Source organism: Propithecus coquereli, unplaced genomic scaffold (genome assembly GCF_000956105.1).
Source record: "Propithecus coquereli isolate 6110/MARCELLA unplaced genomic scaffold, Pcoq_1.0 Scaffold449, whole genome shotgun sequence".
Taxonomy (NCBI): domain Eukaryota; kingdom Metazoa; phylum Chordata; class Mammalia; order Primates; family Indriidae; genus Propithecus; species Propithecus coquereli.
The window spans coordinates 43,422-65,300 of NW_012150274.1; the positions used below are offsets into that span (position 1 = coordinate 43,422).

General features: G+C 50.6%; 2 protein-coding genes across 2 annotated transcripts in view; both read left to right on the forward strand.

Moving 5' to 3' along the window:
- The window catches only part of LOC105818642 (protein transport protein Sec16A-like), a 17,195-nt gene extending 5,668 nt beyond the window's left edge, over window positions 1–11,527 (forward strand). Inside the window, exons 2-10 of the mRNA XM_012654720.1 lie at window positions 188–2,728; window positions 3,440–3,868; window positions 5,680–5,816; window positions 8,831–8,928; window positions 9,479–9,497; window positions 10,077–10,172; window positions 10,734–10,932; window positions 11,116–11,290; window positions 11,517–11,527. Coding sequence (XP_012510174.1) covers window positions 254–2,728; window positions 3,440–3,868; window positions 5,680–5,816; window positions 8,831–8,928; window positions 9,479–9,497; window positions 10,077–10,172; window positions 10,734–10,932; window positions 11,116–11,290; window positions 11,517–11,527 — 3,639 coding nt within the window. The 5' untranslated portion in view covers window positions 188–253. The remainder of the gene's footprint in view (window positions 1–187; window positions 2,729–3,439; window positions 3,869–5,679; window positions 5,817–8,830; window positions 8,929–9,478; window positions 9,498–10,076; window positions 10,173–10,733; window positions 10,933–11,115; window positions 11,291–11,516) is intronic.
- LOC105818698 (protein transport protein Sec16A-like) overlaps window positions 10,059–21,879 on the forward strand; it is a 22,369-nt gene continuing 10,548 nt past the window's right edge. Inside the window, exons 1-17 of the mRNA XM_012654788.1 lie at window positions 10,059–10,172; window positions 10,734–10,932; window positions 11,116–11,290; window positions 12,715–12,857; window positions 13,496–13,557; window positions 13,657–13,795; window positions 14,193–14,438; window positions 15,555–15,652; window positions 16,314–16,395; window positions 16,567–16,684; window positions 16,875–16,986; window positions 17,182–17,287; window positions 17,949–18,089; window positions 19,119–19,232; window positions 19,523–19,715; window positions 20,920–21,162; window positions 21,763–21,845. Coding sequence (XP_012510242.1) covers window positions 12,852–12,857; window positions 13,496–13,557; window positions 13,657–13,795; window positions 14,193–14,438; window positions 15,555–15,652; window positions 16,314–16,395; window positions 16,567–16,684; window positions 16,875–16,986; window positions 17,182–17,287; window positions 17,949–18,089; window positions 19,119–19,232; window positions 19,523–19,715; window positions 20,920–21,162; window positions 21,763–21,845 — 1,743 coding nt within the window. The 5' untranslated portion in view covers window positions 10,059–10,172; window positions 10,734–10,932; window positions 11,116–11,290; window positions 12,715–12,851. The remainder of the gene's footprint in view (window positions 10,173–10,733; window positions 10,933–11,115; window positions 11,291–12,714; window positions 12,858–13,495; window positions 13,558–13,656; window positions 13,796–14,192; window positions 14,439–15,554; window positions 15,653–16,313; window positions 16,396–16,566; window positions 16,685–16,874; window positions 16,987–17,181; window positions 17,288–17,948; window positions 18,090–19,118; window positions 19,233–19,522; window positions 19,716–20,919; window positions 21,163–21,762; window positions 21,846–21,879) is intronic.

Consider the following 21,879-nt stretch of genomic DNA (forward strand, 5'->3'; position numbering starts at 1 on the left):
AAAAAAAAAAAAACTCCTGGGTTTGAGCCATCCTCTTGCCTCAGGCTCCAAAGGTGCATGCCACCACGCCTGGCTAATTTTTTTTTTTTTTTTTTTTGTGGTAGAGATGGGAGTGTCTCTACTTTGCCTAGGCTGTAGGACTTTGAATATATGGGTTTTATGCTCATTTTGTCTTTTTCTTTTTCAGCTCAAATTAAGGAAAAGTTATATCCTTCCTTGTGTAAGCAACATCTACTTGTGCAAGAGATCAGTCATGCAGCCGCCGCCCCAGGCAGTCCCATCTGGTGTGGCTGGACCACCTCCGGCCGGGAATCCTCAGAGCATGTTCTGGGCTAACAGCCCTTACAGAAGACGGACCAATAATAACGTACCAGTGGCTCCGATAACTTGCCCCTTGCAGCCAGTAACGGATCCGTTTGCTTTTAGTAGGCAGGCCCTCCAAAATACACCGCTGGGCAGTTTGTCCAAAAGCAGCCCACCCATCTTGCAAAGCTCAGCACCACCAGGGTTTCCTCAGTGCCCTGGTTTGCCTGTGCCTCACACAGATGCCAGGGATAGCTCCCAAGGACCCTGTGAGCCTCTGCCGAGACCTCTGTCACAGCCCAGAGCAGATGCCAGTTCATTTTCTGGTGCATTGACACCTTCAGCGCTGCCCAGGGCTGAGACGATCAGGAGTGCAGAGGTCCGTCCCGGCTCAGAGCCTGGAGTTCAGGCTCCACCGTATCTGCCCCACTACATTCCAGGAGTGGGTCCTGACACATCTCAGGGGACCCATCTGCATGGGAACCTGCCTGGGCCCGACCAACCCCTGAGTAGGCAAAACCCGCCTGATGGTGTGGTAGCCCCAGCAGCATCCCCCTTCTCCCCGCAGCCTTGTCAACAGATGCTGGGTCAGTGGGGCCCAGTGCAGGCAAGCCCACAGCCCTCAGGTCAGCATTACTCGCCCTGCCCGGAAGGACCTGTTCAGAGCGCAGCGCCCCATGCCACCAGCGTTCCCCATCTCCCCCCTTCATCCAGCCCACATCAGGGTGTTGGCCATGAGCAACAGAACCAACTGGTGTCTCTTTCAGCACCCTTGGCCAGTGACAGAAGAAGCGAGGTGGCCCATCCGCAAAGTGGAAGCTACTCAGCAAATAACTTTGATCCTGAAAATACGTTCAGGCAAAACCCCAGAGTTGGGAATACCTGGGCAAGCCAGGAGTTCAGGCAGAATCCAGGAGTGACTAAAGAGCACTGGCCAGCTCCCACTCTTGTGAGCCCCGTCACTCAGGGAGGTCACCCAGAAAACCACGTGCACTACGCCCCAAGGACTGGGGCCAGCCTCTCCCTTCCAGATACAGACTCAGGAGCTCTCTCAATGTTTTTCCAAGGGGGAGAGACAGAAAATGAGGAGAATCTCTCATCTGAAAAAGCAGGCTCTGCTGGTAAATCAGACTTTGATGGTTTCTCCTCCAGCCCTGGACTGGGCCATCCACCCCCACTTGTGCACATGGCAGCAGGTGGCATCTGCCAGGGCTTTCTCAAAGGCTCCAACATTGAGACGACACAGCAGGGTGGGGATGCACACCTTTATTTTTCTCAGTCTGTAGGCATTCAACACGATCAGCAAACTACCAGAAACGCTGCTAGTGACATGTGGGGTGACACAGCGAGTGCAGGGACTCAAGGTGCCAGCAGTTCACAGTGTGAGAATATTGAGAACTTAGAATTCGTTCAGAATCAAGAAGTTCTGCCAAGCGAGTCCCTAAATTTGGATCCTTCGTCTCCAGGTGATCAGTTCAGATACGGGGTCCTTCCTGGGCCAGCTGTCCCCAGGCACAATGTTGTGGGCCACACCGGAGCCCCTGAAGCAGCGATGCATCCTGCGAGGTCTGATAGTGTGTCATCCAGCTACAGCAGCAAAAGCCACAGGAATCTTTCGAGTTCAACCAGGCCCCAGGAACTAGTTGGCACATTTATTCAGCAAGAAGTTGGAAAACCTGAAGATGAAGTTTCAGGTAGTTTTTTTAAGCAAATCGATTCCTCTCCCGTAGGAGGTGAAACAGATGAGAGCACCGTGAGCCAGAACTACCATAGCAGCGTGTCCCAGCCCTCAACTCCAAGCCCCCCAAAACCTACAGGAATATTTCAGACAAGTGCAAATAGTTCTTTTGAACCAGTAAAATCTCACTTAGTCGGGGTAAAACCAGTTGAGGTAGACCGTGCCAATGTGGTGGGTGAAGTGAGGGGGACCCGTGCCCGCCAGAAGAAGCGCAGACCACCTGACGCTTCCCCTGGCAACCTGGAGCAGCCGCCAGACAACATGGAGACGTTCTTTGCACCCCAGGTCTGTCCTCTGCCTGTAAACACCACTGCAGAAGCTGGGCATGTGCTTCCGCACAGTGGGGCGCCACCCTTGGATACTGTGTATCCGACACCGGACAGGAAGCCCTCAGGCAGGGCTCAGGGGATGGTGAAGTGTGAGAGCCCAGCGACAACTCTGTGGGCACAAAATGAGCTGCCGGATTTTGGAGGCAACGTCCTTCTAGCCCCAGCGGCTCCTGCGCTTCAGGTACCAGCAAAACCTCAGCCGTCTGCAGTGGTTCAGCCTCCAGAAGAGGTGGTGTCTGGGCAGCAGTCACAGAAGCCAAGCTCTGCCTCCCCTCTGCAGAACCGAGATGGGATTGGTGCTTCCGAGAACCTTGAGAATCCTCCCAACGTGGGTGAAGAGGAGGCCCTTCAGCCACAGGCAAGTTCTGGTCATGCCGATGCATTACCCTCACCGCCCGCTGAGTCTCTACTGCATCTGCCAGTCTTGATGGCCCAGCCTGACCAGAACTATAATCTGGCTCAGCCCGTTAATTTTTTCGTGTCCTTATCGAATCCTAATGGGAAGAATCAGTCCTGGAGAGATGCTTCGGTGGGGGATAAACCTCCAGTAGACAGTGGGGTGCTCAGTGGTGATTCTGGGGAAAACATTCCTTTGTCTGGGATCCCAGCCAGTTCTGTCCTTAACTTGTCTCTGCCCAGTAGTCTTGCCCACAGTAATTTTCCACAAGATTCTGGTTCTTCTGAAATGATTTCTAATCAGCTTGCCAATTTGCTGGTTCAACCACCATCCCATCCACTTCCAAAAAACTTGGTTCTGGAAAGTCAAAAGAATCACAATGCAGAGAACGTTCTTCCCGAGTTTGTTAATAGCCCTGCTGGAAGCACGAGTGTGATGTTAGTTCCACCTGCAGACAGTACCGTGGTGCCTAATAGTACCAAGGCAAATCACTCCGGTAATCGGGAAAAAACCTATGGAGCCCTAGACTTTACATTAAATAGGACTTTGGAAAACCCTGTAAGAATGTATAGCCCATCCCGTTCTGATGGCCTGGCCTCTCAGCACACCCTTGGCAATCATCCCGGACAGTCCGGGCCTGGGCCATGTAACCCAGACCGTTTCTACCAACAGGTAATGAAAGATGCACAGGACCAGCCTGGCCTGGGAGGAGCGCTGCAAGAGTTAGTGCCTCCTCAGCAGCAGAATTCTCCTCCACAAGTGCCCAAAGCAACGTCTGCGGAATCTTCAAATGCAGAAAGTCTGCCAGCACAAGGACAGTCCCAAAACTCAGCCCAGGCACCAGCAAGCCTGGCTCCAGTTGACACAGGTCAGCAGCTGCTGCCTCAGGCCTCCAGCGTGTCGTTGGTGTCCATTGGCTCGAGCCAGGCAGCCACGCAGTCAGAGCAGCAGTGGCCACAGCCAACACCTCCACACACCTTGGGCCCACCGCCTCAGGACTTAGCATCCTACTACTACTATAGACCTCTGTATGATGGCTACCAGTCTCAGTACCCCTCCCTGTACCCACCAGATCCTGGGGCAGCCTCCCTCTATTACCCGGTATGTAGAACTCTCATGTTTAACCCTCTTTTCTCTCCTTGCTTTTACTAGTTGGGTTTCTTTCTGTCATGGTGTGTTCTTTGGTGGTGTTTGCTTGATTCAGAGGTGACCCACAGTCCCCAGGGCATGTAGAATACCAGTTCTAAGCACAACACCAGTTCCAAGCAGTGCTTCCTGAGGAAAGTACTCCCTAGTCCCAGAGCTGAGCTCAGGCCACCTCTTAGAAGCTCACACCACAAATTAGCATATTGAATTGCTTATAATACCTGCTTAATTTTTGTTTAATCCAGCCTCCCCAATTTATGTGACGAAAAGAGCCCTTTGTTTCCTGTAATACCTGTTGACTCTCTGCAGAATTAGAGTTCTGAGTTGCACCCTTTGGGAAGCTGGGATAGCCTTTGGAAGCTTTTGTATGGTTTTGAGAATAACCGTAGTCTTTCACATCCTCCTTGAGAATAAAAACATTGAGGGAAAAAGTTAGGTTTGGAATATTATCCACATGAAGCAGCTAAGAGAGGTGGAATTCCATGAGCTTCTGTCAAATGCTTGGTGACTCCAACAGCAGAGTGGGGAGGCCCTGCTTGTTAACACAGAAGGTTCTTTCCTGCCTTTTTTCACAGTGACACGAGTGGTGTTCAAATTAGATTCTGTTTAAGTCCTGCAGCAGTTTGGAAAAGTGTGGTCCACGTGGACACGTTTGATCATTATCTGCTTTTCGTCACCACTGACCCCGATTCAGTATCGCCCAAGGTAGTAGTGTGTAAGGGGAAGTCTTGCAATGTGTGGGGCCTGTCAGACCCAGGCTTGGGTAGCGAGCAAAGGCCTCAAAGTTAGAAGGCATCCCCCGGAGCAGGACGGCTTTGGCCAGGCAGGCGCTGCCTGCAGCCCTGGGGCCTGGGCCTTGAGTAGGTGGTTTATGCACCTGCAGACAGTCACACATTCGAGCCCTCAGGCCTGGGAATCCTAGATTCTGGAAGGAGCCTATATACTTTTTATCTCCACATGAGAAAGTTTAGAAGTTTAGCGTTGACCTCTGGGAGCGGCAGAGCGAGGGGCGCCATGGACTCACCTTAGGTCCTCTGCAGGGATCCCGGCCTGCAGCCAGCCGCTCTCTGCGAGTGCGTTTCCTTCTAGCTGCTGTAGTGTCCAGTCGTGGACAAGAACGAATCCGTTTTTCCATGATTTCGTATCATCTGCCAGGTAGTGGCAGAGAGTTGAGGCTTTTAGACAGGGAAGGATGATTCTAGCTTCTACCCAGATCACCTCATCTGTCTTCAGATCTTCATGTGTCCACTCGGGCCCTTCCTTAGAGACAGGTCTATGGCCATGAATTAGTTTTTAATGGGGCTGAAAGCATCGTAAATATAAAACACAATCCTCTTTTTGAGGCTGTCTGTAGCTTTAAGACCCATTCACATGGTCTTAAAGCTTTATGGAGATGGCGTCCGAAGCTGGACACAGGCATTATTCAAATCCTGACATCTTTACATTGGAGACATCAAGAAGCAGACACCTAACAACCCTTGCAGAAATCGCCATGGCCCTTTGGGGTTGCTCGCGGACATGCTGATGCTCTCGGCCCATCTGGGTGGTTTCCCGAGCAGGGCCAGGGCTGTCAGTGTGAGGAAGATCCCACTGCAGGCCTGGTGAGAGGGACTGCTGTTGGTAGGTGGTGGTTTGCATTAAGGAAGCCCCACATTCAGTGCTGCTTTTAGAGAGCGGATGTCTGTAATGTTTAGAGCTAGAGCTGGTTGCTCTGTGAGTTTGCTCTTGGTTGGTATCTAACGTTGCCCAAATGCTTCCTCCCATAGGACGTCTACGGCCTCTATGAGCCTCGATACAGGCCCTACGACAGCACAGCATCTGCGTACGCTGAGAACTACCGCTACCCTGAGCCCGAGCGGCCCAGTTCCCGAGCAAGTCACTGCTCCGACCGGCCACCTCCCAGGTGGGGCTCCATCCACTCTGGTTGCTTCACTCTCGTACAGAGTCTGATGTTTATGTTGTTGACTGTGGTGGTAACTTAACGATTTGAAAAATTTTGTATCTGTAAAGAATCATACAAACGTATGTAATATATGTTTACATTTTGCCAATATGGACAAATTGCAGAATGTGTTTTTAAATTGAATTAAACACACTGCCACCAGCAGCCATTAGCTGTGATGGACAGTTAGCATTTGGCCACCTCCTAGTCAGGCCAGACCCTGAGCAGGTCCACAGAGAAGGACTTGTGTGTGTGCACTCTGGATGGGGCGCTTGTTCCTGTCATCCAGGCACGTCTTGCTCTGGCAGTTTGGTAATGGGATGTTCGCAGTCCTTAGACTGTGGCAGCTTTTAACTGGTGCAGGCTTTTCCCTACCACGGAGTCTCCAGAGGCCAGGGGGCGCTGGTCACAGAGATGACACAGTCCTTAGATCCATCAGGCAACACCAGAATGCAGGGCCTGAAAACCCACGTTCTCTCCCTGATACCACCGCCTCTGCCGAAGGCCGGCAGACGTCCTGGGCCTGCTCGTCTCCTACGCTGGCCCTCCATGCTTCTGTTTGCGGTTGCAGAGATGGATTTGGGAAGAACCATGGCACCATGGCTTTGGCTGGGTAAGCCTTTAAGCCAGGTCAGAGTCCTGTGTTCTTGGAGCAGAAGAGGCTGTTTTCGATTTTTGTTTCCACTCAGAGAAGTTGGCAGAGTGGGAGAACAGTAGTGAGGGCGTGGGTCCTGGCGGCTGTGCTCAGCTGTCCCTGCCTTCCAGAGCTTTTGCTGCTTTCTCCTTGTTGGACCGAGGAGTAATGGTCTCACTGGTACAGGTTTTGCTACAAGGGTATATTGCTTTTTAGACTTTGTAATACAGAAAAGTCAAATCATTTTGAAGACTGTGTATTTGCACTTTGTTACTAAAGGTTGCTTATGCTGAGTCTTCGAGGTTTGTAGTAGCTTACCTGAAAGACAAAAGTCTCTGAAAGTCTGCCCATTTGGCTGGCCCAGGTGTACGCTGCTGCAGAGGTACACCCTGCACTGCGCGTAGCTGGGTGTTCTGGGCGCTTTATGAAGCACAGCAACACAGTGAGGCTTTGTCTCTCAGGAGACTTCACTTGAGATAAAATTCCCAGGATTTTAGCTGCTGTGTGTCACCATGTCACCAGGGAGGTGGGATCTGATGTTAATGTAGTGTTCTGACTCAGCGCCCGTGAGGTGAGGGCAGACGGGCAAGTGTTTTCTAGAGCCCTGGGAGGCAAGAGAGAGCAGAGATGGCTGAGCTGGGGTGAGTTCTTGCTGGCCTGGTTTCCTTCCACCTGCCAACCTGCAGGTTCACACAGGATGATTCAGGAGGCCAAAGGCGGCTCCATGCTGTTCAGAAGCCTCCCCCGGAGGCTAGTTCAGGTGCCACGGGAGCAGTTTTGTGGCCGTAGCGGCTAGAATTCTCTTCTGTCAGCTGTTGTGCTGCTCCAGCTGTCTTTAGCGCTTCTGTGACCACTCTGGAAAGTAATCGCTCCTCTGTCCTTCCCCTCCAGGCCGCATAGAGCTCACGCATGCACGTTTGGTATCAATGCTGATGTTTGGCACTAGCTTGTCTGTCTGCACCCAGTGTGCTCAGATCATGGCAGGAACTGCTTAAGGTCAGAACAGCTCGTTCGCTCTTGTGATTGTATCATTCCTGGTGAACGAGCGGGGCTGGAGAGCAGTGGGGCTGCTGCCAAATAGCAGAGGGCCCGACTGTCCACCCCGGCACGGCACACTGCTCGGCCACAGTGACAGCCTGCCAACTGACAGCCCGGGTGGTCACTCTAGACTGCATTTGTGTACATGGCAGTGGGTTCCGGAACCCACTGCTCTCACAAGTGCTGTACCAGCCAAGCAGCCAGACAGGGCCGAATGACCGTGTGGCCCCTGTGACAGTTCCTGAAGGAGCACGTGAATAGTCACATTATAAGAATCTGATATTGTATAAAACCTGCTGTTAGGCCGGACGTGGTGGCTCACACCTATTAGGACCAGAGTCCTAACACTCTGGGAGACTGAGGTGGGAGGATCGCTTGAGCTCAGGAGTTCCAGACCAGCCTGAATAAGAGTGAGACCCCATCTCTACTAAAAAAATAGAAAAAATTAGCCAGGTGTAGTGGCGAGTGCCTGTAGTCCAGCTACTCAGGAGGCTGAGGCAGGAGGATTATTTGAGCCCAGGAGTTTGAGGTTGCAGTGAGCTAGGATGATGCCACTGCACTCTATCCGGGGTGACAGAAAGAGACCCTATCTCAAACAAAATCCCCAAAAACAACAAAAAAAACCTATTAGAAAATTTTAAAATGCTCTTAAGTCCTTTTAAGAAAATCTCATAAGTACCGGAAGTTCTGATACTTGATCATTTTGCTAAATGTGGTTTTTCTGTAACAAGAGTCAGGGTCATGGCTTGGTCTACGAAGCCAGCCTAGGGGGCCCCTATAGGAGTCTGACCCCAGGTCAGCTCCAGGAGACACAAGGGGTGACTCTGTCCAATCCTGCTCCCAGGAGCCTGCACTGAGGCTCTACGGCGTGCACCTGGGAGCGCGCAGAGAGCGTCCGTCAGGCAGTCGGGTGTAAGGCATCGACATTGGCATTTTAGGGTGGTTTTGATGGCTCAGTGCTTTTTTCTTCTGCTAAGCATGATATAAAAAATTTTAGGACCTATTTTAGTGTTGACTTTTATAGCATGTAGCAATGAGAATACCAAAAGGGTCAGTTCTTTTTTGCTGATCAACTCTTAAATATTAATACTTATTTTACTGAGATAAATTTTAATTAGCAATATGGTGAGGAATTCCATAATCTCATCCATGTTACTGTTTGAATCTTCTAGTTAGAATTTTTTTATGACCAAAGTTCTTTGATAAATGCTTTTGCTTTTATAATTTGTATAATTTATATCGGCTGATATCACACTTAAAGAAATAGGTAATTTGTTTTTAACAGCGCTGTGTATTTTTTCAGGCAAGGGTATCCTGACGGATACTATAATTCCAAAAGTGGATGGAGCAGTCAGAGCGATTACTATGCAAATTATTACTCCAGCCAGTACGATTATGGAGGTATGTTTAGGAATTTTAAAAAGTCGGCCATTCACAAATGGATTGTCTGAGAGACTGCCGTGCTCTGCTGGGTGACTTCTGAGAAACTTTCCTTTAGTAGTCTCTTCTTTATGTTTTTATCCAAGAGCTAAAGTTGTCGAAGATGCTTTGCATCTGAAAATAACTGTATTGATATTTTTCATTAAGAAATTACATCTTAATTATAGCATGAATGTATCTTTATCACACTGGCAGTTTTCTTTGATTTTCTAGCAAATTGTAATCATCACTAGTTCCAGAGCCACCTTTTCCACATGTGACTACTTAAGTGTAAATTGATGAAAACAAAACAAAATGAGAAACCAGCCCCTCAGTCTCACCAGCCGTGTTTTCCGTGCTCAGTGGCCTCAGGAGGCTGGTGGCTGCTGTGTGGGACAGTGCAGACATGGGCCGTGTCCACCACAGCCATGTTCTGGGTGCTTCCCGGCAGTGTATGTGGCACAGTGGCCATGTCCCTGGGAAGGGCTGCTGGTTGCTCCTGCCTAGCTGTCCTGTGCTCCGGGCCCTGCAGCCCCTCTGGGGTCCCACTGGTGCCAGCCCCGCCTTCTGCTTCCTAGAGGGCTGCTTCTGCCCTCTAGTGTTTGCGCCTGTTTCAAATATAAATTCTGTACACGCTTGCTGAAAGTGTATATCCCGTTTTGTTTATAATGTTAATGTGCCTTTAAAGTAATCTTTTACTATTTAGGTGATTTTTTAAAAATCTTCTGGATCACATTAAGAAGAAGAAATATTTGTAAAATTTATAGTTATAGGATTGACTATTAAGAAATAGTAACTATGAAAAAACTTAATAAAGAAGTCTTTTAGCATCTCTTCTAAAGTTATCTTTTCTTTTTCATCAAAAACACTTGTTTTTAGAAAAAATTAGGTAGTAAATACACAGGCAAGACACAGCTGGGGGTCCTCGGGGACCTCGTAGCTACCATTTCCTCGTGTTCTGCTGACTTTCAGGAGGAAAGTTTGGTTTCTCCAGGAGTCCTTAAAGCATTCTTAGGTACTGGCGGGGCGAAACTTCTGTAGTGAAATCCAGAGGAGTTTCTTGTTTTGCATGTTACTATATTAATCCATTAAGTCCTTGCTCACAGATCCAGGTATCGTTTCCACTACAGTGCTAGATTCAAGGACCCCCGCACCTGTGACCGGAGGTACTGGTGTGATGTGGAGTACGACCCGTATAGGAAAGAGCCCTATGCCTATGGCGACAGGTTGGTAAACCGCATAAAGGAGGCCGGCAGTAAACAGACGTGTGTTCTTGCTCATCTGTCCTTGTGTCTTTGGAGTTTATCAAAGAGCTGTAGTTGTTTGGGGGTTTCTGGTGAGCAGCTGGCTAATGTATTGGTCACTGTCTGAGAAAGGAAGGATGGACCAGGCCCTCCCAGCGTTGCCAGCCCTTGGGCTATTAGAGGAGATCTAGCCTCGGAATGAGTGCTCATGCAGTGGCTTCAGAAGCACCTAGGGGTCTAGGTTCACTCATGTCTCATCCCTCATTTGTCATGCCTGCACCCAGAGTTGTGACCACGGTTAAGATGCACTTGAGTTCTCTAAAATCATGAACCTGAGTCTGAGCCGTGGGCTGCTGTCATGTGACACTGTAGTGTCAGCTCTAACTCATACTCTTTAGGGTAAAGGTGTCTTGGAAATGGCGGGGCAGCCAGCGGGTAGGGGGACCTGCTGGGCCTTGGTCTGTTGTCTGGCAGCTGCATGTCGTGCCCCTAGCAGTCCTCCGAAACTGCGCTTTCTTTGCCTCTGGCCCCTGCTTCCTGTAGGCCCGAGAAATGTGACGACTCCTGGAGGTATGACCCTCGTTTCACCGGGAGTTTTGACGACAACCCAGAGCCCCATAGAGACCCTTATGGGGAAGAGGTGGACAGGCGCAGCGTCCACAGTGAGCACTCGGCGCGGAGCCTGCGTAGCGCGCACAGCCTGCCGAGCCGTCGCAGCAGCCTCAGCTCCCACTCGCACCAGGTGCGCTCAGCAGGGTGGCATTCGGGGGCAAGGGTTGGGACGAGGATCTGCCACCCCGTCCCAGAGACATGGCGGACAGTTCCATCAGGCACAGTTATCTTCTTTGTGGCAGTTCTGGCAACATACCTAAAGTCCTACTGGTGTTCGTGGCGAACTAATTTACCCATTCGCTTGTTTTCTAAGAGTCAGATTTACAGAAGTCACAATGTAACTGCCGGTTCCTATGAGGCCCCACTTCCTCCAGGCTCCTTTCGTGGCGATTATGCCTACGGCACGTACGGCAGCAACTTCCACGGTGCCCAGGGCTTCCCAGAGTATGGCTACGCTGCAGACAGTGGCTGGTCCACTGTGGAACAAGGTGTGTGCACAGCAGGGCAGGGGGATGCTGGGTCACCTGTGGGGTGGCTGCCAGCCTGGGGTCAGGATGCAGAGTCAGGGCTGTGACTGGCATTTGTGACGGGCTGTGTTCCAGCCTGTCCTTGTGAGTGGCAGAGCGAGTCAGGGCAGGCCGATGCCTTCCCTTCAGTTGCAGCGGGGCTTGCAGGTCTAAGAGCGGCTGTCTGTCCACATGTGCGTTTCTCCAGGGTGGTTCTGAGCACAGCCCACTCCAGGCTCCTGGGTGGCCCCTGATCGTGTCTCCAATGTTGACCACGGCTGAGTAGTTTGGAGGGAACTTCTCATTCCCTTTGGAAGGTGCCTGTTCCTGGACTTGTCCCAGGTGGCACATTCTAACTTCCCTTCTAAAATGTTTGACCAAATGCTGTTTGGGAAAACTGCAGAAATGTACGTGAAGTTATATAGAATATAACAGTGGACCTCCTTTCTTAAGGTATTACTTCAGTTAAAGATTTTTTTGTCTTTTGAGACAGGGTCTCTGTCGCCCACGCTAGAGTGCAGTGGTGTCATCACAGCTCACTGCAACCTCAAACTCCTGGGCTCAAGCAATCCTCCTGCCTCAGTGTCCTGAGTGGTTGGGACTACAGGCGAACGCCATCATGCCTGGCTGGTTTTTCTTACTTTTTGCAGAGATGGAGTCTCACTATGTTGTCCAGACTGGTCTCGAACTTCTGGCCTCCCTAAATGCTGGACAGGCATGAGCCACTGTACTTGGCTCTTAATTTTCTTTTTGATTCAGGGTGTTGACTCTTGTCATTTTTGAGTGGTGCTTGTGATAGTCAGTTGGCAGTTGCATTTGTGAGAGAGCTTGGGAGCAGGGAGGGCTCCGGAGGAGCCCCGTTAACTGTAGAAAGGGCTCGGGAGCTGTCTACAGGAGCTTTTTCATTGTAGATGAGAATGGGTCTCATTTTTAATGATTTAAACATTTATCTGATGTATGTTTAGATTCTACTTCTTTTACTGTAGATATTTAACAATTATTGCAGATATTTAACAAATTTTTTTTTTTTTTTTTTTTGAGACTGAGCGAGACTGCCCCAGCCTCCTGAGTGGCTGGACTACAGGTGCACGCCACCATACCCACCTAATTTTCCTATTTTTTTTTTTTTTTTGTAGAGACGGAGTCTCACTCTTGCTCAGGCTGGCCTCAACTCCTGGTTTCAAGTGATCCACCTGGCTTGGCCTCCCAAAGTGCTAAGATCATAGGCATGAGCCACCATGCCTGGCCAACAATTATTGACTTTTAGTTGAAAGTCATTTTATAATGCTCAATCTATCCTATGACTTCAGCTGTGTGGTCACATTGAAAATCTAGGCATTGATCTGGCTCAGAAGCATTAAAAAATGACAAACTGATTGTTTCTTTTTCAATTTTTTTAAATATAGTTCCATCAAGACCAACTTCTCCTGAAAAATTTTCAGTGCCTCATATCTGTGCCAGGTTTGGTCCTGGTGGCCAGCTCATCAAAGTGCTTCCAAACCTGCCTTCAGAAGGACAGCCCGCGCTGGTTGAGATCCACAGCATGGAGGTAACGCCACGGGTGGCAGCGCGGCGCCACTGCTTGGCTGACACCTGTGCTCTGCAGCTGTTATCTTCAGCTGCCAGTTGTTGTGTCCGGACATAGAACCATGGAAAATGTTTATTCCTATGAATCTTCAAGTTGTAGGTTTTTTGCTCTGTTTAGTCGTACTATTTTCCTCCTAGAAGTCAGCGTTTGAAGCATCTGCGTAGGGTGTTAGACTTGGTTTTATTGCATTTGCATCTTCTATCTGGTTCACATCTGTCCGCTTTCCCGGTAACTTTCAGTGATGGCTGAGGTGCTTCCCAGTGCAGTGCCGGGTGGGCCAGGTGCTGCTGAGCTCAGGGAGGCTGCAGGCGCCCCGGCCTGTAGCCCTGGCTGGCCTCTTCTGTTACATGTGTTGGGGCCCTGCTTCAGAGTTTGAGGGAAAAAATGGATCTCACTACTTAAAGTTTGAAAACCACTGTTATAGCCCAGATGTGACTATTCCATTAAACAGCCTTGAGCCTTCACCCCATGTGGTGGCACAGGCCACCCTCTCAGGGGCAGTGTCTGTGGTGCAGTCTGCCAGTGTAGCCAGCAAACGTGGCTCAGGCATTCATTACATGCTGGCCCCACGTGAGCGACTCTGTCCCCTCTCCTTGTAGACCTTGCTGCAGCACACGTCTGAGCAGGAGGAGATGCGGGCGTTCCCGGGGCCGCTCGGCAAGTACGTTCTTATTGGGAGTTCCCTGGTGTTTGTGCGGTAGCAGTTGCTGAGCTTGGCCTCCGGGACACTGCTGTTCACTCCATGTTTGTTCCTTTGCAGAGGTGACACCCATAAAGTGGATGTCATTAACTTTGCACAGAACAAGGCTACAAAGTGTTTGCAGGATGAAAATTTAATTGACAGAGAGTCTGCAAGTCTTCTTTGGAATTTCATCGTTCTCTTGTGTAGACAGAATGGGGTATGTGTGTTTTTACTGCTGCGTGTTTCTCTTCGTTGGCCTTTAGTCTTGGGGCTGCTCGGTCCTGCAGAGGACCTGGGCTGGGTCCGTGTCCTCGGCTGTGGGCAGTGGCAGTGCTGCTGTCAGGGGCTCCCTCGGGACCGGGCGCCTTAGCAGCAGTTTGGGGATGTGGGAGAAAGGAGGAAACATAGTTTTGGGGTCAGCTGAAGTTTTAGCCCAGCTGTTGTCAGCCTTTCAGGGGGACTGCGGGTATGTATGTCTGTCATATCCCTGGCTGTGCCCAGAGTGTGTAACGTGTGTTGAGGATCCTCACCTGACCAGCAGATTTGTCACCTCACTGGAAATTCTGTTCCTGGTCAAGCCTTCTGTGCTCCCTCCCACCCTGTTACCCTTACAGACCGTGGTGGGAACAGACATTGCGGAGCTTTTGTTACGAGACCACAGAACAGTGTGGCTCCCTGGGAAGTCCCCCAACGAGGCAAACCTGATTGACTTCACTAACGAGGCCGTGGAGCACGTGGAAGAGGAAGAACCTGGCGAGGCCCAGCTCTCATTCCTCACGGACAGCCAGCCAGCCACGGCCAGCACGCTGGAGAAAGAGACCGAGAGGTTCAGAGAGCTGCTGCTGTATGGCCGTAAGAAGGTAAGCTGTCCCCAAGCCTGGATCCCTGGGTGTCTTCAAGTGTGCACCGCGGGAGGGGCAGAGCCTTGCTCTCGGGTGCGTCAGTGGTGTCCTGGGTCTCGCCATTTCATGAGACGTCCGGTCCCTCGTGTGTCATCTCTCTGAAGGTGTTGATGTTGGCTTCCTTCTAAGTGTTGCCAGTGCCAATGACTTGCACATTCTGTTTTCAGTCATTCAATAAGCAAATACTTGTGTTGAGCACAGGCTACATCGCGGCAAAGGCCGAGGGCAGGGGAGAGTAGGTGTGTACCGCCGAGCAGCTGTAGTCACACCACTGTGAGGGGGACTTGGGTCCCAGAGTGCCTCCAGGGCCCTGCATAAGGAGGGAGGGACTGAGATAGCAGCCTGTTCTGGGGAGGGGAGGGACATGTCCTCAGCGAGCCTCCTGGGACAGTGTGTGCGTGGGAGGGGGCTCTGGGGTGGGTGCCGTCTGTTCAGGACTCGCTCTGGGTGAGTGGCTGGTCCCACTGGCTCGTGTGGCTCTGAGCAGCAGGGACGCCTGATAGGCGGCAGTTCTCTACTCACGTATCCCAATAAACTGAGGAAGGTCATATTTGATCATTTTGATTTCAACATGGACATTTGACAACTGATTGAAACCTGTTAGCTTTGATTAACATTTATCTCTATTGCAACGTTTGCCTCTTAGCCAGAGGTTGTGAGCGTGGAGGTGTGTTGCACCCAGATTACTTAGGGTGAGGGAGGCTGCTTCCTGTGCCGGGCAGATCCCCACGGGGGCCTGTGGCACCGGGATTGGAGTGAAGGTTGCTATGCTGCGCCTCACGGGGGCAGGACGGTGTGGGCACAAGGGCACTTCTTGGTTGTCCCTGCTTGTTCTTTATGCTGAAAATGGGTAATAAAGCAGTGACATCTACCATGGGGACTTTGAAACTAAGGAAAATGATGAAGTATTGGATTTTCTTTAACATCGAAACTGCCTTTGGTGGGTTTGACTCTCAGTCTGCTGTCAGCCCTTGCTCCTTTCCCGTCAGTGCAGACATGGCACGCGGCAGTTTCCTCTGTTACAGTCACCTAAGTGACTCTGGTGATTGGCACAACCACTGAACTGCTTTGCAGGACGCCTTAGAGTCCGCAATGAAGAACGGCCTGTGGGGTCACGCTCTGCTGCTTGCAAGTAAGATGGACAGCCGGACACACGCCCGCGTCATGACCAGGTACGGGTCCTCTTGTCACGGACGGCAGGCGGATCTCGCTCCTGCTGCGGCGCTGCCACACGGGGATTTGGGCCTACCTAGCCCTCCTCATTGGGTTGTATTGCTGAGGGTTTTTAATTTTTTTTACTAACTGAATGGTTTTGAACACTTTCTATAAAATCTCAGTGAATTCCTTCATCTTTAAGGGTTTGTTTTATTTTTTAAATATCGAGATGTGTACACTTTGCCTAAACACGAGTCTAATCGCTAATCAAAAGGGCTAAGATCAGACTTTTTAAAAACTGAGCCAGGCTGGGTGCAGTGTCTCACGCCTGTAATCCTAGCACTCTGGGAGGCCGAGGCGGGTAGATCGCTCAAGGTCAGGAGTTCGAGACCAGCCTGAGCAAGAACAAGACCCCCATCTCTACTAAAAATAGAAAGAAATTATCTGGACAACTAAAAATATATAGAGAGAAAAAATTAGCTGGGCATGGTGGCGCATGCCTGTAGTTCCAGCTACTTGGGAGGCTGAGGCAGGAGGATCCCTTGAGGCAGGAGTTTGAGGTTGCTGTGAGCTAGGCTGAAGCCACGGCACTCTAGCCTGAGCAACAGAGTGAGACTCTGTCTCAAAAAAAAAAAAACTGAGCCAGAGGTAGGTCTTTTTGGTTTTGTGTCTCCCTAGGTTTGCCAACAGTCTTCCCATCAACGACCCTCTGCAGACTGTCTACCAGCTCATGTCTGGGCGCATGCCCGCTGCGTCCATGGTACGTGATGGCTCGCCACAGCCCCTTTCTGTTTGGAGTTTGCTCCCGTGAGCTGCTGCTCCAGGACAGGGCCCGTGCTGTGGCCAGGCTTGCTCCTGGAGCTCAGCGTCGCGAGTTAGAGTGCTGTGCTTTTTCCAGAATAAGGATCTGAGATTTTTTTCCTAATTTTAGTGTTGTGGAGATGAGAAGTGGGGAGATTGGAGGCCACACCTCGCCATGGTCTTGTCCAACTTGAATAACAACGTGGATGTGGAGTCCAGGACGATGGCCACGATGGGCGACACTCTGGGTAGGTCGGGTGCTGGGACCAGAGGCAGCCATGGATTGGGTGCGAGGGCTCGAGGTGTGAGTCGCGGCAGGGGCCGTGAGGACCACAGGCGTCTTTGTTCCTCCAGCCTGTCCTTGTGTCTCCCACTAACCCTCTGGTTTCCGTGAGGTGTCCAGTGACAGGGATTTGGCTGTTTTGTGTCTCTCTTCAGCTTCAAAAGGTCTCCTTGATGCTGCACACTTCTGCTACCTTATGGCCCAGGTTGGATTTGGGGTTTATACAAAGAAATCTACAAAACTTGTCTTAATTGGATCAAATCACAGGTAAGGAGTCAAGTAAATGTAGTATCTGTTTTCCTTTGGAAAGAAAAAAAATCCCTCTCCTTTAGCTAATTCAGAGATGGCCAGCCTCGAGTCTTTGTCACATTGTGGGACATGCTTCTGAGTTACGTGCTCCAAGGTTGACTATGCCAATAATCGGCCATTTTTTAAAATCAAAATAATTCATTTCCTCAACAGTTTGCCGTTTTCCAAGTTTGCAACCAATGAAGCTATTCAGAGGACAGAAGCCTATGAATACGCCCGATCGCTGGGGGCCCAGAGCAGCCCCCTGCCCGACTTCCAGGTGAGCAGGCGTCTGGCATGAGCTGGTGATCAGTGCTGACAAGCTTTGGGTTGTTGAGGAATTTTGAGTTCTTATGCAAAAAATGATGCAATTTTGGAAAATCTTCTTGGGAAGACATTTGATCCATAATGCTCAAAAACCAAACCGTATTGAATTGAGAATTTTTGTTTGCATTTTGGTTCTTAATATTTTAAACATTAAAAACTTTCAGTACTTGATTTCAAGAAGTTTTATATCAGCTATTTTTAGTATGTGGGGAAGGTGTTATCTGACGCAGTACAGTGTGTGTGTGTGTGTGTGTGTGTGTGTGTGTGTGTGTATGCGCGTGTAGAACACACAGAAAGCACTAGTAGAGATGCTTCTGGTGTGTTTGCAGCTGCATGGCGGGCCGTGGTCTCAGGGTGTCTCTCCGAGTGTTGCTCTCATGAGCGTAGTGGCTCTGCTATAGGTGTTGGGGAAAAGCAGAGCGAGTTTCTCAAAAGCTTAGTTGTTTACTTGGATCTTAAAGCCTCTCAGGGAATGGGGGCTGGTACGTGGTTGGTGAGTAGGGAAAGGAGACAGTGTAACCAGAACATTCACAGCTTACAGGGTGCTGTTAGGAATGACAGGGAACACTGCAGGACAGCTAAGCTTTGTTTGTTTGTTTGTTTGTTTGTTTTAGGTGTTTAAATTCATCTACTCTTGCCGCCTGGCTGAAATGGGGCTTGCCACACAAGCCTTTCATTACTGCGAAGTGATTGCTAAAAGCATCCTGACACGTCCCCATGAGTATTCCCCGGTGCTAATTAGCCAGCTGATTCAGGTCTGTCTCTTTGCCTTCCCGTGGCTCCTACTGACTGGCCCACCGAGGCACGTTGGGATTGCAGGGCTCAGGAATGGTGTGGTGTCTTGGATGCTCATTGTAGTAGACACTTGGAACCTACTTCTTGGTTGGATGAAGATCTTGAAATATGCTTGGACAGGGATGTTGTGTTTTGCATCTTAGCATGGGAATTCTCAGGTACTTATGCCATTACAGAAATTTGGCAGTAAGCTTCAAAATCAGAAGGACTTGTCTCTAGGACATTCCTATTTTGAGGCAATTTAGTCTGGTGGTTAAGAGCTTAAGCTTCTGGAGTCTGGAGCTTGACTGCACCACTGCAAGCCCCACTCCTCCCCGTGAAATGGGGCCACGAGGCCGCCAGGAGCCCAGTGAGGAGCACACCGGGCAGGGGCAGAAAGCACCCGTGGGAGCCTGGCACGTGGCGGCCCAGCAAGGCTGGATCAGGTGTTTCCTCTCCCCCTGCTAGCTCCATTTTTGAAAATGTACTCATGTGATAGCCACAGAAATTTATTTTGGAAATTTTTAAACCTATATCATAGTACAAAGAATAATTAATGAATCCTTACGGCCTCGTCCCCCAGCATCAGCAGCTGCTAACACAAGGCCAAACTTGTCTGTACCACCCACTGCCTCCTGACTCTCATCCCCCGCTGCCCCCACCGCACCCCCTACTCCTAATCAAAGAACACATGCATTCCGGGTCAGCTCAGCATTTTGACAAGTAAAGTGGAACCTGTGTAATCAGGTGGTAGCCACAGGAGCTGCTGATCACACGCACGTGGCCAGGGGCTCTCTTGCAGTGACCTCGTGGGCAGGTGGTTTCTAATGACCCAGTGTCATCTGTTTTGGGCATGTCACGTAAGCACACTTTAGAAACATCTGCGTAGCTAACTAAAGCTTTATCTCTAACACTGAAGCTGCATTTGTTCGAGTACAGTATATTTTCAAAATGGTTTTGCTTGCCATCACCTGCATGTAACTGGGCCTTTGTTTTTTGTGTCTGTCTAGGTAGCTTCCCAGTTACAACTCTTCGATCCTCAGCTGAAAGAAAAGCCGGAAGAGGAATCTTTTGTCCAGCCCACTTGGTTGGTTCACCTGCAACATGTGGAGAAGCAGATCAAGGTACAGTGTTTGCTTTCACAACAGGACAGCTTTCTCTTAGGACTTGGCACAGAGACATGTGACAAGGTGGTTTTTGTCTCTGTTGTTTTCACACCAAAGTATTCAATCTAAACAGTATAGTCATAAAGTTTGCCTGTCGTTAGAATTTCCTAATGCCCCAGAAAGGGTATCAGTGGTGTAACGCCATCCTGAAGCAGAGACAGGGTGGCTGGGGCTGGGAAGAAGGCTGTCGCGGTGAGCCGCAGGGTGCCAGACCTGCGTCCGCAGGGCTGGACTTGGTTCTCCTTTAGGAAGGGATTGTGGTGTGGAGTCAGGATGGAGCCTTCCCCCAGCAGTGTCCCAGCACGCCCAGCTCTGAGGTGGGACAGTCGGACGGTCCAGGACTCGGTCAACAGGCGGATCTGGAGACTGATAACCTGCTGCTGGTGGTGCCTGCGCCCAGCACTGATCACTTGAGCCAGGGTGTGCGGCTGCTGCCTTCAGGTGAGCCCGTGCTCCCGCTGGCCGAGTAGGGGCCTGCGCTCCTTGCCAGGGAACTGCTGTGCACACGGGATGCTTGTGTTTTGCTGCCAGGAGAACCGAGAGCAACAGTGGTTTGGGCAGCTCCTCTTCTTCTTACGTGTCCTCTCTTAGGGAGCCTATCAAATTCATGGCACCAAATACCCATATGCTGACGACCCTGCCATTCCCACCCCGGCCAGCCCTATGCCCCTGATGCCAGCTGTGTCCTCATCCTGTCCACACACTTCTCTGGGGACCTCTCAAATGTACCGTGTTTGGACTGGGGCCCTCCACAGGCACCGGACGCAGCCTGCTCTTCATCTGCCCCATCTCAGGAAGGGCAACCCTGATTCTTCCAGAAGTTGCGGCCCAAACCTCCTTCTCTCATTCGCACCTCTAGTTTGTCAGTAAATCTTGTCAGCACGTCCTACCCACGTCACACCCTCACTGCTTGCCTGGATGGGTGCCTTTCCTTCCCCACCCGCCTCCTGCACGTACCCCACACCCTCCAGGGTCCCCCTCTCGTCTGAGGACAGGACAGGCTCCTCACAGTGCCCACAGGCCCTGCATGGTCAGCCCTGCAACCTCCTGCACCGCCCCTCCCATTTTGTGCTCCAGCCGTGCTTGTCACCCAGGCCGCTGCCACCTCCCCTCCTGCCATCCACCCCTCTTCATCCGTAGATGCCCTGTCAGCACTCCCTGGCCAGTTTTTCTTAGCTGTTATTTTATCTTCTTAATTGGTTCATCCAACCTCCACCTCCCCCAGTCAGGACTCCTTGTCTGTTCTGTCTGGTGCCCAGCGTGGTGCTAGCAGGCAGCAGCTCTCCCTGGTTATGTGTTGAGTTGGATGGATGAATGAATGAATGAATGAATGAGTGGCCCCACTCACCAGCTTGCATTTGGGTTTTGCAGTAGACTGGAGCCTTGTGCTTGGTGACGTGTACAAGCATCCGTCCTGCCCCCGGCCCCTGGGAAATAAATGTTCTGCTTTTCTCCAAACCGCTGATGGGGCGGTGTTTTCAGCACCTTTTGCTTTGGTTATTGGATCTCCCACCCCTTAATGAAAGCAATGTGGCTACTTGAAATAACTAGTAATAAATGTGTTTGGTGTATACCAGTCAGCTCCTTCTAGTGACCCGAGTTAACCTCTGTCACCTTTGACTTCTCTTCCACTGCCCCTGTGCAGCTCCACAGACGCTCTCTGATGGCCAGCTAGCCAGCCCTGCCAGAGTTCCCATGTTCCCAGTGCTGCCGTCCCCAGGCCCCCTCGAGCCAGGTCCTGGCTATGGACTTCCAGGGTCTGCCCCTGGCTTCCCAGAGCCCTCCAGGCCTGCTCCTGCAGCTCTGTACCCAGGGCCTGGCCTGCCCCCTGGCACACCATCTCTCCAGGAAAGTAGACAACTCCAGGAGTCCAGGAGCACGGACCCAGGTGGGTCTGCCAAGATGCTGTCCTGAGAGCAGAAGCTATATTGGGTCTGGTGTTCAAGGGGGAATTGGGGGAAGAGACTGAAGTCATTTGAGCTTGGAACAAGTTATGTTGTCTTAATGTAGACCAAAAATTCTGGAAGTTATAGACTCAGTGGGTTAAGAGTCTCACTACAGTAGGAATATTAATACTTTTGTGACGTGGTTTTTTGTCATAATGTGAGCTTCAATGACCATTCAGAGTATGACACAATGGCCTAGGCTGTTCCTAGGGTCTGTCTTCAGATGGTCCTTCCGAGGTCCTTGTGAGCTGCACAAGTGGAGTTGTGAACGTCTATCTGGAGGTGGATTTAATGGGTCTTATCTCTGGTCTGTGCTTGTCTTGTCTGTTTGGACAAAGCAAAACATAGCCAGGCTTTAAAAAATAAAATAATTTCCACACATTTGGGAAAATTTGCAGTGTTGGCTTCTAAAAACAACACTGTGGTGAGCCCAGGAAGAAGCTGGTATGTTCCTTGACTTGTGTGTCACAAAAACATCCTGCTTCCTTCTGCTCCACGTCCAGTGGCACTGAGATCACGGTTGCCCTCTTTCCCGTTGACAGGGACACTGCCACAGGAGGCACCTGTTGGAAACTCACTTTCGGAGCTAAGTGAAGAGGATTTTGGTGGAAAGTTTGCTAATCTGGTACTTTCCCACATATTTTAACCCTGTTTTCCAT